This window comes from Gobius niger, assembly GCF_951799975.1.
Source record: "Gobius niger genome assembly, chromosome: 20".
In the NCBI taxonomy this organism is placed as follows: domain Eukaryota; kingdom Metazoa; phylum Chordata; class Actinopteri; order Gobiiformes; family Gobiidae; genus Gobius; species Gobius niger.
The window spans coordinates 16,797,594-16,815,785 of NC_136871.1; the positions used below are offsets into that span (position 1 = coordinate 16,797,594).

The following is an 18,192-nucleotide window of genomic DNA, read 5'->3' on the forward strand; positions in this document are numbered from 1 at the left end:
CTTTACATAACTTCTATGATAGTGGGTTGAGTCTGTCACTGTTACTGACACATCCTGTGGAGGTTTAGCCGCCTATAAACGCATCAGCAGTTAAACTTGCAGTGAGCCAAGTCATGTACAAAAACCACTAACCCTTTTCATCCACTCCTTATACGCCACAGAATGTCAGCGCTATAGGTCAATTCTGAGTCTGTGTTACTGTGACTCGACTCACATAACTTATACCACTAACATAGTTCACGAAATATTTTTAGTACATTTTTAAAGGAATGAATACACACTTAAAGCAAAACAGGACAACAATTACTCAGATGGTGGAGCGTTTTAAAACAGGAGGCTAGAGGTTTGAATCCCAGCAGGTGCCGGTTAATGTTGTGTCCTTGGGCAGGACACTTTAGCCATCTTGCCTGTGTAAATGTGTGTAAGTGGTCATTGGGCACAAAGCAGATTGGCAGCCTTGCTTCAGTCAGTCTACCCCAGGGCACATTATTTGATGAACTTTTTGAAGTAACTGAGAGTAGTTTTATCATACCGTACTTTTAACTTGTAACTTCAGTAACATTATTTTGAAGTATCTGCATTCAGACTTGAGTAAGAAAAAAAAAACTTCCCTTAAATGCTACTATTACAACATTTTTTTAGCTGCTCTACCTGCCTCTGATAATGCAATGCAAAGTAACTTCGAGTGCCCAGGAAAGCACTAAAATAGACAGATGCATTTTATCATTATTACTATTATCCAGGCTTTTTTCCAGTGCAATCACCAGGCCAACCAGGTCCCTCGGGTTTGGCTCAGGTTATTATAATTATTGTTATTATTATTACAATACATAAATATTTATTATGTATTTATTGGGGGGAGGGGGGCTCAAAGATGTGAAGGCTCGTTGGGCTTGATGGTAGTAGGTTTGGCCAGAGGATGGACTCCACCCTCAGTCCTGTTTACATGGACACATGTGCTACTTCACGACGGCCCCCAGGCAGGAAAAGCCCTCCCATATCCAGCCCGTGCTCCGAAGTTCCCCTCCCAGAGTGGACAAGTACAAGCAAAGATGAGTACCAGCCATCTATTATCCCTCCCAGATCCCGAATCCTCCCGCCTCCACGTCAGCCCACAGGGCGCCACGGGGAGTGGCCTTTAGCCACGGAGGCAATTCTCCTCATACCGCCTTTCTGCTAAAGACCACTGAGGCCCTAAACAGATGTGGAATAACACAGTCAACAAATCATTTAATGCTATGAACGAAATTCGCACAGTTCTAAATGAACACAGTGTGTCTTGTGGCCTAAACAATAATCAGGAAACTGTTAAACACACACATTCCCCTGGTTGAACCTACCATGCTTAACGCCCGCTCAACTATCCACCGGATCAGCCAATGGTAAACGTAGTTCAGGCAAAGCGCAACTGTGATTGGACCATTCAGCTGTCAATCACAGAGGGGTGCGTTTCCAAACATATTCACGAGGAACAAAAATACAAGCATGCTTTCAACTTAGGGCAGGCGGCAAAACTTTGCGCAGTAAAGTGGTTTGAAAAATACAACTTTTATCCTTTGCTAAACACCGCAAAACGACCCCATTGATTCGTACTTGCTAAACTGCCTATCGAGTGAATTAAGTCCGTGAAAGCGTGAAAATGTGCACACACTTTTCAATGGCGGTGAGCGGAGGTGAGTGAATCAAGCGCACTCGCGTTTCTCCTTCATAGGGGGGCGCTCAAGTTTGTTTGAAGTCGTGAAAAGTTGTCAACCCGAAAAAGACTACAGAAACTCCTCCCGTCTTCAAATTATGAGCAGTAAGTGGGCTTTTTATCCTCTCATCTCACACAGCAGTAACTAGCTGGAAGCTGTTGAACTACACAATAGAAGTCGAATTTTAATGGTTTTCACTATATTTTATTCCGGATTAAAGAATGATTTCAAGTAGTTCAAAAGTACTACAAAGTTACAGTCGGTAACTACTACGCAAGCAACAACATTAGCTACAACCCAGTGGGCTAACAGGTTAGTCGTAACTTCTGTTGTTGGGACATGTTTTTCATTCAACAAAAAGTTTTCATAAAAGGGGGAAATGTCCTAAAATGCTGTGTTTAATTGTGTTGGCAGTGTATTTCTCCCACTTGTGTAATGCCCTGTGAGCTCTGTAGTAACTTGTGGAGAGTTGGAGTAGCTTAGCTCCTGGGCTAGCTGCCCCTTAACTTAGCACTTGTGGCTGACTTCTCGTATAAGGAGACACGTTAAGTTCCTGTGCTATGTAGACATTGTATGTACGCATATTTCCTCTATTATGTGCTGTAATCTTTGTCCCTGTAGTTCGTATAGTGCATTACTTGGGGCTTTCATTATCTACTGATACTTTTGAGTCGTCTTAAACACATTTTCTTCCGCAGATCAGCAGCAGGGTGAAATGGCCGCTGCGGAAAGCGGAGCCGGATTCAAGCAGAAGCGAAGCTCACAAGTAGGTTATGAGTGTTTGTTATTACGTTAATGTTATGTTTGGTAACACGTCTGGAGAAGTGCGCAATAGTACATTTAACCAGTCGTTCTGAGAACATGGCAGACCACTTTCTGGGCTCAGAGACGGGTTGTTGATTTTCTCGTCGGAGCACATGTCACTGGGGTGGGGAATGGGCAGGTAAATTTCGCCCACACGGGGTGTTACCCTCAAAGGCCGGCTCTTTATGTTCATCTCGCTCGGCCCATTTGGCTTGCCTTGGAGGGGGTGGCTAGAGCACCGCGTCACTTTATAGGGCAAAATAAAGTGTGGGAGGGAGATGGGTGGGTTTGGGGGGAGGGGAAGCCGAGCCCGCCGCTTCTGTGGAAAAAATGTATTCCCTCCCATGTGGTCAGGTCCCACCCTGATTCACATTCATGCTCACTGCTCTAGTCTATTAGATCACTGATGACGAATATTTAATCATTTATGCCATTCAAATATATGTGTGTAATTTATTTATTATAGTTTGTGAATAATAGAAGTTTCCCAAGTTTGGAATTAACTTTGCTTTGAATAAACTCGTTTGCCTTGACAGCCAATTATTATTTTTATATATATATATATATATATAAAAATATAAATATAAATAAATAATTTCTTTTTTCCTTCAGGATTCACAACAACCATCGCCACTTGCCTTGTTGGCCGCAACATGCAGTAGACTCGACAATCCTGGGGAAAATGATTCTGCTGATGAACAGCAACAACTGGACATGAATGCAGATGTTTTCTCCTCTAATGCCAATGGTTGGCAGGTCATTCCACTGAGTGTTCAGGCCTCCTCGGGCACCAGTACTGTCACCACTGACTCCATAGTAGGAGAAGTAGGAAAAACCCATCAAATTCTATCCCCATCTTCAATTGCTGTAAGCACTCAGGCACAGCAGCCTCAGCAGCAGCAGTATGTAGTGGCACAGGCTCCTTCAATGCAGGGTCAGCAGCTCCTTACCACTATATCAGGTGTTATGCCTAACATTCAGTACCAGGTAATTCCTCAGTTTCAGACTGTAGATGGCCAGCCACTGCAATTCACTCAGGCTCAGCAGGATTCGGCAATGACTGCAGCAACCACCGCAGCACCACAGTTCCAGATTGTGTCATCTCCAAATGGACAGCAGATTATAGCTACAACCAATAGAGCCGGGGGTGCAGGGAACATCATAACAATGCCAAGCCTGATTCAAGGTGCTATACCAATACAGAACATAAGCCTGGGCAATAGTGTTCTTCAAAATCAAGCGCAGTTCTTAGCTAATATGCCTGTCTCCTTGAATGGAAACATAACCCTTTTACCAGTTAGTGCTGGGGCAACCAGTACTGGAGATGTTAACAGTGGGGGAGACGCTGAGGGAAATCAACTTATGCAACAGCCAGTGTCCAACAGTGGTACAGCTTTCATTACTAGTGCCCCCACAACTACTACACAGACATCTGCTTTTGGACTAACCCAAACACAGAACAATGCTTTCCAGCAGAATTCAACCTCCTCACTAGGTGTAACCATTCAACCAGATAATAGGGAAGGACAGCAACCACAGCAGATTTTGATTCAACCCCAGCAGCTTATCCAAAGTGGCAATTCTCTTCAGGCCATCCAGGCTGGTGCTAACCAGATGTTCGCTACGCCCACCCTAACCCAAGAAGGACTTCAAAACCTTCAGATAATGCCAAACACAGGCCCCATCCTGCTTCGCACGGTTGGGCCTAATGGTCAGGTAAGCTGGCAGACACTTCAGATCCAAAGTCACAATGGGGCACAGATAACTTTGGCTCCAGTGCAGTCCATCCCTCAGCTGGGCCAGACTCAGGCGTCTGCCTCAGCAGCAGGAGTATCCGTCAACGCAGTCCAGATCCCCGGCATTCAAACCATAAACCTCAACTCCCTCGGGAACTCTGGGCTGCAGATGCACCAACTACAAAGTCTCCCAATCACCATTGCCAGCCAGCCAGGTTAGTCATTGCCTTTGAGCGGCACTTGTAAAAATCTTCTGTTTGTTTTTAACAGTTTTTCTGCTTTAACCATACGTATCTTTTACCAAGTAGAAACTGACTTTCCTTCTCTGTTTGTTTGGAGCCCATTTTGTGTGGACAGGTTTAACCAGTTTTTCAGACAAAGATCTATGGTGTCTTTTTTTTTTTTTTTTCTTGCTAATGGCAAAGATATCTCTTGGTCTTTACTTACACAAGTGAAGCTTGTTGTTGAATGTACAAAATATATTTATAAAAGAAAACTGCGCTCAACTCTTACAGGGGAGCAGCAACTGCACTCGAGTGGTGAAGTCCTGAATGACGGCACTGCTGTAGATGATGCAGATTCCCCTCCACAAGGACGACGCAACAGAAGAGAAGCCTGTACTTGCCCGTTTTGCAAAGATGGAGATGGACGGTATGTTAAAATTTAATCATCACCAATAGTATTTCGCTTTTGTCTTCAAATTTGCCACTAAGTGACAATATTTCTAATTTGTATTAATCAAATTTCCTAATCTGTGCACTGTTTACACTTAAAAGAGACCCAACCAAGAAGAAGCAACACATTTGTCACATTGTTGGGTGTGGGAAAGTCTATGGCAAAACCTCTCACTTAAGGGCCCACCTCCGCTGGCACACTGGTGAGCGTCCATTTGCCTGCAGCTGGTCCTTCTGCGGTAAACGCTTTACACGTTCAGATGAACTTCAGCGCCATAGAAGAACACACACAGGTGACTGGTTTTATTTCACACGCAGAATTGTTCTATATCAGCAGTCGATTAATCTTTCCTCTCTTTTTGCAGGTGAAAAAAGGTTTGCATGTCCAGAATGTCCAAAACGCTTCATGCGCAGTGACCACTTGTCAAAGCACATTAAGACCCACATAAATAAGAAGGGCGTTTCGAGCAGCGCTGCTGTCCCTGTGTCTGTGGATGCCGGGTCTCCTGCTGCTGGATCTGAGGCAGGCTCTGGAGCGGTGGCAGCGGGAGATCATACCATTGTCACCATGGAGACCCTGTCTGCCGAGAGCATAGCTCGGTTAGCCAGCAACGGCATCAATATGATCAACCTTCACCAGCTTAATGGAAACAGCTTCTGACAGTTGTAAGAGGAAAGGTTGGACATGAGGGTGAACAACTGAAGAACCCTTGGAAACTTCAGACAAATGTTTGACTGGAATGCAACACTGACACTATTTTTATGGGCTCTGCTTTAAAGTGGGATTTCCCAGTCTGTGAAATATGTGGCAATAGTCAAGTGAGCAGTTTATAATGAAATATTCAGTGGTAATTTACTCTGTGTGAAGATTATACTCGATTGTGAATTTAAAATGGAGATTGACTTCCTGACACAGGAACTAATCTCTACATGTATTGAAATGTCAAACAAACCTTTACTCAAGGGCTTACTTTTCAGTTTGTTTTTTTACATAATTTAAAATTTGTTATTGAGGTTGGACTGAACACCCAGTAGCAAATTCACAATCATAAAATAAATGTAATGTAGACGTTAAATCAAGCCTTAAAAATGGGTGACTACGACAGGGCCAAAATGTGTTGTAAGTGTAACTCTAACCTTTTTGTAGGTACCAACTTAAGCCATCGTACTTTCATATGTTTATCTTGGCTCAGCTATTTAGACATGTGTATATTTTGCTCATGTAAATGTTAGTTTAAGCATGGTCTTTTTACAGAGCATGATTGCATACATGATTTGCCTTTGTTTGAAATTTACAGCACAATCATTTTAACCTCGTTATATTAGAGTTTTATGTGCAAGTGTAACAGTCTGTCAAAGCAGAACGTACCCTGCACAGTCCATAGGGCTGTATTACGAAGCAGTTTGGACAGAGCCTGGCTTTGTGAGGGCTTGCTTCTCAAACCATAATCACTGTTTAAACTTTATCAGTTTACAATGCGACACATCTCAAAATAAGCCAAGTTTATTTTAAATTAGAGAAATGGTAATCCAATATCTGACTTTTTATGAAAATGTATAAAAACTGCTTCACATCGTGGTAAAAGATTGAAGCTTTACAACCAGTGGTGGTCTAAAGTTGAATTGGAATATTGCTTTAAAGAATGATCCTCCCTTATATTGAATTCATTTTGTTTTCCCTTAATCGTGTATTACCCTTTTCAGTTGACTACCACCATTTTGTTTTGTACCACGAAAAATAAGTCATAGGACGTTATGTAAATAATATCTTCAAAAGGTCTACTTTAAATGTCTTTATTTGAAAAATATACACATCTGTATTGTTAATTTTGTTTTTCATACTTCCAATAACAGATGTTTAGTGTGTATACTATAATAGCACACAACTGTATTAAAATGTTTATGAACATGGACTGAGCTAATTTTATTCCAACAGATTTAAAGAAACTTTTTCTAAAATCACTTAAACACTTAGTACAGCACTTGATGTAGAATTATACATCTTCTTTGATCACCTTGTTCCGAAGACTGTAAATGAGAGCAATAATTTGGGTTGAGTACATGTAAGCGGCCATTTTAAATTGTTCAGTTAAAAGTGCAAGTCCAAAAGAAGAGACATTCAAGTTAAATCTAACACTTAATACCTTGTTAGATATGAATGAACATCAGAGAATCCATGATACTGAGCCAGAGGGAAGAGGATACCAGTTGGACAGCGTCCATCGCGCTGACGGCAGAAGCTGCAGTTACAAATGCCTCGGCATGGAGGGCAGTGCCACTCCTGAAATGACAACATGAACAATTGAACATGTAACAGTAAGTGCTGTATTTTAACAACAAAAGAAATCTGGTTATGTTGTTTTGTAGCTCATGTGTAAATAATTGTATCTGCAGTATTCCTAAAATGTGACTCACTGGGTTTAGCAGAGCCTTCTTGACGTCCTCTCCATAGCGATTCCTCAAACAGGGCCCACAGAACTGGCCTTGAATCCCTCGACAGCCCTCATTACGACAGCAGGTTTTTGAATCTATGGTCTTCTGTCGGCATTGATGACAGGTAGAGCCCTAAATGACAATCAACATTAGTGTAAGGCCATTGTTGCCTAAGACTACAGCATTGTTCAGTCTAATTCATACCGTCGCTTTGTTGTAGATTTTCTCTGTCATATTGTCTGCCACCAGCTCCAGTTCTTCCTCGGTTATGTCTTCTACAGGACGAATGTTATGGGGTTTGGTCTGATTTGGTCTTGGGGTTCCACGGCGCTGTGGCGCTCCTCTGACCTGAAACATTTCAAAGACTTGACCTAATAAATACATTGATACATTCTGCAGTCAAGATCAATTTGGTATAATTATTAGAAAAGAAAAAATCACCTTGTAAAAAAAAAACACTACATACTATAGGCTAAGGCCCTGCCTCCAATTTTCTAGTTTACAAAAAAATTTATCTGAGTGTAAATTTCAATTTACACCTGTAGGCCGCTGTACGTGAACTGTATTGTTCAGTTTCGTTCCGACAAACGGGGCACTACTTTTTCTTTTGCTCAAACTGTTCAACGTTAATAAAAGGAATCCAAGCAAAAAGTTCTCCACGCATTATCCTGCAGTTAATGAAAAAAGTATGATTTATTGGCGCACTATATTGACTTCATATTGAGACATGTAAAACGGTTGAGCTCGATTTTCAACCAATCAGCATCGAGAATTTAAGTAGGTCAGAGCCAAAATCACGCTCATATCACTCCGCGCATGTAAACATGGAGGAGGACGTAAACAGCGCACCTTCATCTGAAGATCAAGCTCGGTTAACACCCGTAAAATGTATTCTTTGTGTCGGAAAAGATGGTGGGAAAGGTCCGCAGCCCTTTACCGAAGTCCGATGGGAAGAGGCGGTTTGATGTAGGTCTACATTACATTGCTGTTTAATTGTAGATACCTCCAATAGTTCTTCCTCCAAGGTGAGCTCCAGTTCCTCATCCTGAGCCTCCGTGGGTTCGTCACTTCCTCTCATCGAGCGAGTACGCCGACGGGACACTCGTTCGGGATTCTTCCTCAAGTTCCCACCAGAACGTGGTTGATGCTACATATGAAATATTTCAGATTATCATAAGCAATTTATAAATACACGCTTATAGACCGTACAACACATACTTACAGAACTTTTCTTTTTTGCTTGTTTGCCTGCTTGTTTTTTCAGAAGTCCAGCACCTCCAGGCATCTTTTGCAAATCTGCCATCAACTGGGCCAGCTGGTTAAGACGAGATTAAAAATTAAGAAGTTAAAAAATATATGATATCTCTAGATTTCCTATTATATTTAGTCTTTAATCAACTACACAAATGTTTCACTTCTCTTCACCCGTGATTACAGCGGTTGATGTCTTTGCAAAGATTTGGAAGTGGTGGGTCAAGTGGATGCTACTCGTCTAAACTACCAAAAACTAACCGTAACTTCACAAGTCTGAGTAAAATCAATAAATATTGTGTTGACTTTACCATTGCTTTGTTGGCTTTGATGTTTTGCTCCCTCTTGGTCAAAAAGGACTCTTCTGCAGAATCAGATGCATCACCTCTCAGTGGAGACAGACGTGCCACTAATCTTTCCTCCTTTTCAGATTTGGCATCTTTGGTTTTAGGTGCCTTTTTATCGACATTTGCTTTCGCATCTTTTTCTGCATCTTCATTGCACTCTTCATCTGAGGAGGAATGGTTGAAGCGTGCTGAGCGCAGAGCCACCCTAAGCTTGAAGGGCTGGGCAGGTTTGGATGCACTTTCCTGTTTGATGGATCTAATTTCAGGAGACTCCCATCCGTCTTCATTTTCCAAAGTCTGACAAAATGATGAAAAAAAAAAAAGATGCAATAACAGCAGCAGCACATTTTAATTTATTCCATCTACAGTTGTGCCAATAAGTTTGCACACCCTGGTGGATTTTGGAGGGATTTCTCAAAGAATATGAATGAAAACACATGGTCAGTGATGTTGTGAAGCCAATTATTGTGGAATAAAAAAAATCGATGTGTGACCCAATTTCAAATTTCAATCACCATTAACAAAATAAAACACCAAAATGACCCAGTTCCTCATACTGTGTATTGCCCCCTTTAGCATCAATGACAGCTTGGAGTCTTTTGTGGTAGTTGTGGAGAAGGCTCTGTATATAATCTACTGGTAAAGCGGCCTATTCTTCTTGGCAAAAAGCCTCCAGTTCCTGCAAAATTCCTGGGCTGTCTTGCATGAACTGTACGTTTGAGCTCTCCCCACAATGGTTCAATTATATGGGGGTACCCACAGTGCTTAAGCCTTCCCCCAATTTTCAGTCTTTTAGGATAAAGGATCCGGGAAAGATTTGATCTGATATAATGGTGTTTAATGAGAGTCTTCCAGCAAATGTTTTGGCCTGTTCCCCGAATCCATCACATCAGACCAAAAGTGTTCCTGAAACTACAAATTTACAAATGAAGCACTGAGTACCCACTTTATTCTGCTGCAGCCTGTGGCATCACCGAAACACCTCCAGATTTCACAATAGGCATGGTACACTTTTCCCCATAAGACGACCCGTCATTGAGGCTTACGGGGCAATACACAGTATTAGGAATTGGGGTGTGTAAACTTTTCAACAGGGTCATTTTGGCATTTCCTTTGTTACGCTGATTTGAAATTAGTTCACTTTTTTTTTTCTCTCACAATAAATGGCTTCACAACATCACTGACCATGAGTGAAAAAAAGGTTTTTGCGTATTCTTGGAGAAATGGCCCAAAAAATAAAATATAAATGTAAACTTATTGGCACAAGCGCATTTCCATCACAAAGCACAAATAGTTTTAAATAGGTTTTGGGCAAACACTTTTTTAGTTTGTTTGTTTGGTGTTTGGATGTACATTGTAAATAGAGGCACCTCAAGATTGAGAGCAGTGTTAATTTCGTCGACTAAAATATTTAGTCTTAATTTTAGTCAAACTGATATTTTTGACGACTAAAATTAGACTAAAACTAAATTAAAAGTTTTTCATGAGACTAAAACTATGACTAAAATGTCCAGATATTTTAGTCGACTAAAATAAGACTAAATAAAAATAGAAGGGAGAGACTAAAATCATCCAAACTTCTATTGACCGTCTGAAAGAGCCTCAGATCATGTAAATTCTCTGCCAAAGGATCAGCTCTGAGCTTTGTTCATGTGGAGCAGCTCCATGAAGCAGAGGAACAAGATTAAAGATTAAATTTAGTCGACTAAATTTACTTGCAATTTTAGTCGACTAAAACTAGACTAAATTTGAAAAGATTTTTTCGACTAAATCTCGACTAAAATTACATTACATTACAAGACTAAAACTAAATTAAAATATGTTGTCAAAATTAATACTGATTGAGAGAAAATACAAAAGGAACAGCTGGCTTTTTGTGCTATTCATTTGTAGGCCAACATGTGTTACTGATGATAATATTTAACTACATCTTGAGGAGTCTAAACAGTTAGTGCTAGCTTACCTTATTGTCGTGGTCGGTTAGGTCATCTTCAGAAAATCCGTAAAATGTCTTGTCATTGTCAGAATCCTCAAAAACTTCAACAAGTTCTTTGGTGAGAGAATGCAATCCAAAAAACACAGCCTGGAAACAAATATGGCAAACGCATTCATTTGAAAATTATGGCTACAGTTGTTTTATCTTTTATTTTGTCTTTACCATTTTCCGTCGATGAAAGGTGTCAACGGTGTCAACGGTGTCAACTAGCAAACAGACCAGGCGCCGCACGTGCTTTTGTCCAATCAATGATCACAAGCAGCACATGCGTGTTTTTTACAGTTAGAGACCAGGCGTGGTTGACTGACCTCGTGCATCTCTTTTGGCCCTTTTGTAATGTTTTTAACCTTAAAATTAGGAAATGTTGGCTAGGCCTCATGGTCAAGTACAACTTTCATAGGGTACCAACATTCAACTGGCAAAACGCACGTGATAAATTACCAACAGTTTAAAATTGAGGCGGAGGGCATCTGAGAATTCCATGGTGGTAACTATGGTAACTGATTTTTTTTTTTACTTTTTTTTTTCTACTAACATTTTCATTACTAGGACAATCAATGTGTAACATCCAGTCACTGTTTATTAGGGCTGGAATTATCCACTTTTGTCACGATCCGATGCGTATCACGATAGCCTACTGAGGGCCCGATAGTTACCATGGAGATCCGCCATCTTTGCAGCTGTTGGCATACATTTCCATTGACTAACATCAGCTAAAAACAGTATAAAAAGTGGAGAGAAAAAAGAAGTGGCACAACTCCATTAGCTGCTGAGTTACTGCTGGTAAATACATCTAACTCACTGTGTGTCCAAGTGTTTTAATGTAAACAATAAGTCCAGTATTTAAACTTTTAAAACATCCATTAGTTTGCAATTGCTGCTAATCCCATAATGCTTAGCAACATGACATCACATTTCCGAACTCTATTACGTTACAACAAGTAATTATGGTAAGTAATATCGTTCGGCACATGGCATAATTGCCTAACTCATTTTTGTTTTGATTTTGGAAAACATGTAAAAAGTTGTGTTATAGGAAACACATTGTTTTTCTCTTATTGCCTTTTTAACAATACAAAATGACTTAGGCAGTTATGCTTTGTGGCTAACGATATGTTTACCTTAAAATGTGTAAAACGAAAACTGCCATGTTTATAAAGTTCATAAACCAAATGCCATGTGACATCTATTGAAGTGTTAAAATTCCAAAGTGTATTAACACAAAATGTAACAAAGTGCTGTGTAACTGTTACTGGAAAACAAATGAGTGATGATAAAAAATGCCACCTAACACAAGTATTGCAATACTTGATAAATTATTGATATTTGGTATTCCGGCACAAAGTATTGCGATCTGATCCAATCCGATAGCCTCCTGAAAGCTACACCTTGAGCTGGAAGTCATGTCAGGTAGACTTACTTAAATACCACATTTCTATTCTTTAAGTTCATAGCCAGTAGAAGGATGGCTAGAGTATTTTAAGGGGGGGGGTATTATGCAAAATCGACTTTTTCAAGCTTTACATCATGTTATTATGTCACTCCCTCATTAAAAACATGCCTGAAGTGTTGCCTTGGCACATTCATGTATTTTTGAGTAATCTGTAAAAACTCTGATGGCAGCCATTTTAGGGATAGATTTGCCTGAGTCCTCCTAGGAACGCCCCCACCTCCTGGAGACGCCTCCGAGCTTTCGTCACCAGCCGAGTAACCAACCACTGCTCCTCAGCAGAACCCCCTCCCCACTGATGCCACAGACAGCGTGTGGAGGGGGCGTGTCGGAAAGAGTCAGAGGTTCTTAAAGAGACAGAGGCCTATTTCAAGACATTCGCTACAGCCATTTTGAGAGAGCCATTTTATACAAGGCAGTTATTCTAATTTACTGCATTTACAGACCAACAGAAGGTTTCGTCATGATTGTAGTGTGCTATAGACTGGTGCTATGTGATTGAAAAAAGCATAATACCCCTCTTTAAGTCACTATCACACACACAAAAAGGTTGTGGGTCCTTTTACCACGAGACTAAAATATGTCAAATGGTAGGTACCCCACCCATCCTGAACTATATTATCAAACAGGCTGAAGACAAAAAGCTCGGTTGTGCAGTGATTTTATTCCTTACAATATTTCATCCAGGGATTTATTGACCGTTCAGTTGCAACTCTGACCACTGTATGTTGTTCTTAGGCGAGACACATACAGTAACTAACACAGTAAGTGATTGATGGTGGTCAGAGGTGTTTTGGCACATATTGACCATAGATACACAATATTAGCTGCTCCAGGGCAGCTGTGGCCATACACGAGGCCTACGTTTACAATAATGGTACAATGGAGCGCTTTGAGAAGCTTGTAAAGTGCAATATCAATTACAAAGATACAGATAAATAAAATGTAACTTGTTAGGAAAAAATACAAAACACAGTTTGTCCATAAACTGATCTACAAATCTGACAACACAAATCCAATTGTAGGAGCTATTTGTCAGTTTTTTGATTTAAAGCTAAAATGTCACTTTTTTGTTTATTAGTTGCACATCAGTATGTTTTCTTTTTTGTTATGTAGTTTTTAATATGCTAAGTTAAGTCTAATTTGCTTACTTTTTGTTTTATTTTACTTGGTTAGTCTTTTATTGCGCACCTAGGGGATATAGGGGAGTAGCGCACATTGTCCAACACGCACCTGGGTGGGCTAATGGTTTTTTACCAGTCACGTCGGAGAGGCAGCAAGTAGGCCTTACATGAAATCTTGCTGTTTGCCGTCCAAATCTGGAAAATAAACCCTCTGTTTGAACCTTTAAGTTTGTTTGGACATTGCTCTCTTTTGAATGCTGCGTAAACCAAAAACCCAGGGTGCGTCTGAAGTGTTTATTTGAAGTTTTCTTATGTCGCAGTTTAAGTTTAAGTTTTTGTTGACAAATACTCACTACATAAGTAAAAAACCTGCCCGTGGACCTAAAGGAGGATTCATCGGATCAAGATCTAAAGGATTACAATGGATTAATGCGCGGATGGCATCGTAAAGATTGTTTAATCCAACGCCTTTTGTTCTGTGGAGTCTTCAGCGGGAAAGTTGCCTCGCCCACAACAAACTAACAAATGCTCTGCTCTTCAAAGACAATGGTACGTAAAATGATTGCTAATGCTGTAAAGGAAAACGGCCAAACGATTGGAGTTTGATGATAGCGATCAATAAAAGATACACTTTTGTCGACGAGGAATCAAAGGTTGGATTAATGCTGCAGTACCTTTACGCACCACCAGATGCACCGCACCAAGCTGACGCATACAACTTTGGAATGAAAGATTGAATTTGTTGCTCTGAACTCTTGTGCATCTCTTGAAAATTGAATCATAAAAGACCACCTTTAAAAGTGTTTTGTTGAAAATGTCGAATGTCGCAAAAGCACAATCAAATGTTGAAAATGTACAAGCTTCACCCAAAAGGAGTCAGAAATTCACGTTTAAAGGATTGAGCTTGCAATTGCAAACATGTCAAGAAAAACGGAATGCAAAGAACAAACAAGCCAAAAGGCTGATGGAGGATTTGAACATTTTAATGGCTTCAAAGGACAATTCTAAAAATGTCGCTTCACTTTTGGACGTGTTTATCCAACGTCACCAAGACGTAAAGGATGCGCACGATGCTTTCGTAAAATTGCCTTTACCTCCAGATGAACTTACAAGGCAAAACGAACACATTGCAAATAAAATGACTGTGTACTGTGAATTCACGGATCGTGTCAAATGTTGGCTGCGTGATGTCGGTCATTCAAATGCGTCGCCAAACGCTGACGACGGTAAACCTGTTGATGATTTAAATCCAGAGGACAGTGCCTCGAATGTGAGCTGCACTAATAAGTCAAATGTTTCAAAGACGAGCTCTCAAGCATCGCATGTTTCTTCCATAATGTCAGCGCGCCTTAAAGCAGAAGTCGATAAAGCTGCACTGCTGGAGCGGGTTGCTGCTCTTAATAAAAAACATGAAATTGAAGCAGAGGAGGAAAAAATCCGTATTGAAAGTGAAAAACTTAAAAGGAAAAAGGAACAACTCGAACTTGAAACTCAACTTGCTGTTACAAACGCTAAGATTCATGTATTGGACATTAATTCATCTCAGTGTGGTTCAAAAGTTTCTCGTTACTCCAAGCGTTCTGATGGCATGAACTCTTACCTAAATAAAAGTTGTGCTACACCAACGTTAAATCCAAGTGCCCAAGTGTTTGTCCCGGAGCAAATGGAAACTGGTGCCAGTCATGTCACAACACTAGAACCACCTGTTGTTCGTCCCAAAGAAAAAATACATGACATGTCTCAAAATAAAAATGTTGCAGTCATAACTAAAGCTGTTCCGCCTGTCTCCTTTGAAAGTATCTATTTGCAATCACCTGTTGTTCTTCCCAAACAAAAGTCACCTGACATGCTTCAAAACAAAAATGTTCCAGTCATAACTCAAACTGCTCCGCCTGTATCAGTTGAAAGTGCTCATTTGCAATCACAAATAAATCAGTCCAGCATGATTGACATAATGCAAAAGCAAAATGACATCACTTCTATGTTGGTCCAGCAAAATATGAACTCTGTCCTGCCTTCTCGAACCATTCCAGTCTTTGATGGAGACCCACTTCAATATAAATCTTTCATCAGAGCGTTTGAGAATGGTGTGGAGATTAAAGTGTCCAGTTGGAGTGACTGTCTAAATTTTCTCGAACAGTACACCAGGGGGCAGCCGAGAGACCTGGTTCACAGTTGCCAGCATTTACCTGTTGAACAAGGTTATCAAAGAGCCAAAGATCTTCTTGCTGAGCATTTTGGGAATGAACATAAAATTGCACATGCATACATGGAAAAAATTGATAACTGGTCACCAATTAAAAGTGAAGATATACAAGCACTCCAGGCATTCTCTTTGTTTCTCAGAGGTTGTTCAAACTTAACGGAACACATCGCTTATATGAGAGAACTTGATTTACCTACAAATATGAGAAACATCATTTTAAAGCTTCCTTACAAATTGCGGGAACGATGGAGAAGTGTGGCTTGTGAACTTCAGGAGAGAAATGGTCAAAGAGCATTATTCACTGATCTAGTTGCATTCATTGAAAAGCAAGTTAAAATTGCATCTGATCCACTCTTTGGCAACATCCAAGATCCACAGCACTCCACTCCCAAGAGCTCCAATAACAGCTACACAAAGCAAAGAAAAAAGGGAAGTTTTGCCACAAATGTAACAGAAGTAAACAAAAATGCAACAGGAAATAAAAACAAATTCTCTGCAAGTCAAAGCTGTTTGTATTGTTCAATGACAAATCATGTATTGGAAAAATGTTTTCATTTCAAAGAAAAGTCACACAAGGACAAAGTAAACTTTATTAAGGAAAAAGGAATTTGTTTTGGATGTCTCAAAGCTGGTCACACAAGCAAAGAATGCAGAAATCGAATGGACTGTGCTGTATGTCACCAAAGGCACCCCACTGTCATGCATATTGAACATGGCAATACAGTGTTCACTAAACACAGTCAACAACCAGCCAGCGCCTCAACTACATCCACGCAAACCTGTGGCCACATTGGGGCCGGTGATGAAGATCATTCAGTGCTGTCTATTGTAGCTGTTCAAGTCAGGAGTCAAAAGTGCAGTTCACCTGTAAATACGTATGCATTTTTAGATCCTGGCAGCACTGGCACCTTTTGTACAGAAAGTCTTTCAAGAAAACTAAATGTGAAAGGCAAAAGAGCAAGTGTCCTGCTGCGAACAATGGGACACAAAAACATTGTGAATACAAACATAATATCTGGACTTGAAGTTGCAGCGCTTGATAATGATGATTATATTGAGCTGCCAGAGGTCATGACACAAAAGACTATGCCTGTTTCCAAATGTAATGTTCCACATCAAGAGGACATACAAAAGTGGCCATATTTGAAAAGTGTAAAGCTCCACGACATTGATGCTGAAGTTGGATTACTTATTGGCACTGATGCAGCCAAAGTAATGGAGCCGTGGGAGCTGATCAACAGCCAGGACGAAGGGCCCTATGCTGTTCGGACCCGAGTTGGATGGGTCATTAATGGTCCACTTCGTGGTGAGAGCAAGAGTAAGATTGGCTGCTCTGTTGTCACTACAAACAGAATCTCTGTAGAACATCTGGAAAACATGCTAATTCAACAATATAATCATGACTTCAATGAGAAAACATCTCAAGAACAAATGGAAATGTCCAGAGAAGACATCAAGTTTATGAACATTATGAAAAATACAGCATCCTTAATTGATGGACATTATTGCATAGACCTACCGTTCAAAGTGGAAAATCCCACAGTGCCACTGAATCGCTGTGTGGCAGAACAACGTCTACAGAGTCTAAAAAGAAAGTTTGATAAAAACAGCTCCTTTAAAGCGGATTACGTCGCATTTCTAGAGGACATGATACAGAATGAATATGCAGAATTGGTTCCTGAGGACCAGCTGATGGACAGTGTTGAAAATGTATGGTTTATTCCACACCATGGTGTTTATCACCCAAGGAAAAACAAGCTGAGAGTTGTTTTTGATTGCCCTGCAATGTACAAGGGGACGTCACTCAACTGTCAGTTATTGCAAGGTCCTGACTTAACCAACTCTGTTGTTGGAGTCCTTTTGCGTTTTAGACAGGAGCCCATAGCAATAATGGCTGACATACAAGCTATGTACCACCAAGTTCATGTCCCAGAGAAGCACAGAAACTTCCTCCGCTTCCTCTGGTGGCCTAAAGGTGACACCACACATACTCCTAAAGAATATCGCATGAAAGTGCATCTTTTTGGGACTGTGTCCTCACCAAGCTGTGCAAATTATGCTCTAAGAAGAACAGCCGAAGACAATGCTCCTCATTTCTCATTTGAAGTGGTAAAAACAATCAAATCTAATTTTTATGTGGATGATTGTCTTAAGTCTCTGCCTACAGAAGAAGAAGCATTAAAGATGGTGCATGATTTGACAGCTCTCTGCAGTAAAGGTGGATTTACACTGTCAAAGTGGCTCAGCAACAGCCGTGCAGTCCATTTAGAAGTCGCATACACTCTGGATGCTGATTCTTGCATCAATGCAATAAGAAGATTTGTTTGCAGACGTGGCCCAGTCTCCTCCATCAGATCAGACAACGGCACAAATTTTGTGGGAGCCAATAGAGAGCTCAAAGAAAGCCTTGTTGCATTAAATCAGGAAAAAATTCAAGGCGCTATGGCCAGGGATGGCATTACATGGCACTTTAACAC

General features: G+C 40.6%; 2 protein-coding genes across 3 annotated transcripts; one reads left to right on the forward strand and one right to left on the reverse strand.

The window, feature by feature from the left end:
• Positions 1 to 1,747: 1,747 nt before the first annotated feature.
• Positions 1,748 to 6,614, forward strand: sp1 (sp1 transcription factor). 2 transcript variants are annotated; one of them, XM_079578266.1, is made up of 6 exons: positions 1,748 to 1,798; positions 2,393 to 2,460; positions 3,111 to 4,449; positions 4,750 to 4,885; positions 5,011 to 5,201; positions 5,274 to 6,614. In XM_079578266.1, exons 1-6 carry the CDS (start codon positions 1,792 to 1,794, stop codon positions 5,567 to 5,569), a joined length of 2,037 nt encoding a protein of 678 aa, XP_079434392.1. In that variant the 5' UTR covers positions 1,748 to 1,791; the 3' UTR covers positions 5,570 to 6,614. The 2 variants fall into 2 exon arrangements, with proteins under 2 accessions (XP_079434392.1, XP_079434393.1); XM_079578267.1 differs by lacking the exon at positions 1,748 to 1,798 and adding an exon at positions 1,873 to 2,006.
• A 288-nt stretch (positions 6,615 to 6,902) lies between these two features.
• Positions 6,903 to 11,252, reverse strand: LOC306979522 (cell division cycle-associated protein 7-like; the record flags this gene model as incomplete). The annotated part of the gene is made up of 9 exons (XM_079578480.1): positions 6,903 to 6,936; positions 7,053 to 7,189; positions 7,324 to 7,473; positions 7,546 to 7,689; positions 8,345 to 8,488; positions 8,564 to 8,656; positions 8,904 to 9,236; positions 10,903 to 11,022; positions 11,244 to 11,252. 9 exons carry the CDS (start codon positions 11,250 to 11,252, stop codon positions 6,903 to 6,905), a joined length of 1,164 nt encoding a protein of 387 aa, XP_079434606.1.
• Between the last annotated feature and the right edge of the window lie 6,940 nt (positions 11,253 to 18,192).

What these genes read in the sequence shown, in the direction of transcription:
- sp1 (XM_079578266.1), top strand. An exon ending in AGCAGAAGCGAAGCTCACAA is followed by an intron (nt 2,461 to 3,110) that starts GTAGGTTATGAG and finishes TTTTTCCTTCAG; the next exon opens with GATTCACAACAACCATCGCC. An exon ending in CACCATTGCCAGCCAGCCAG is followed by an intron (nt 4,450 to 4,749) that starts GTTAGTCATTGC and finishes CAACTCTTACAG; the next exon opens with GGGAGCAGCAACTGCACTCG.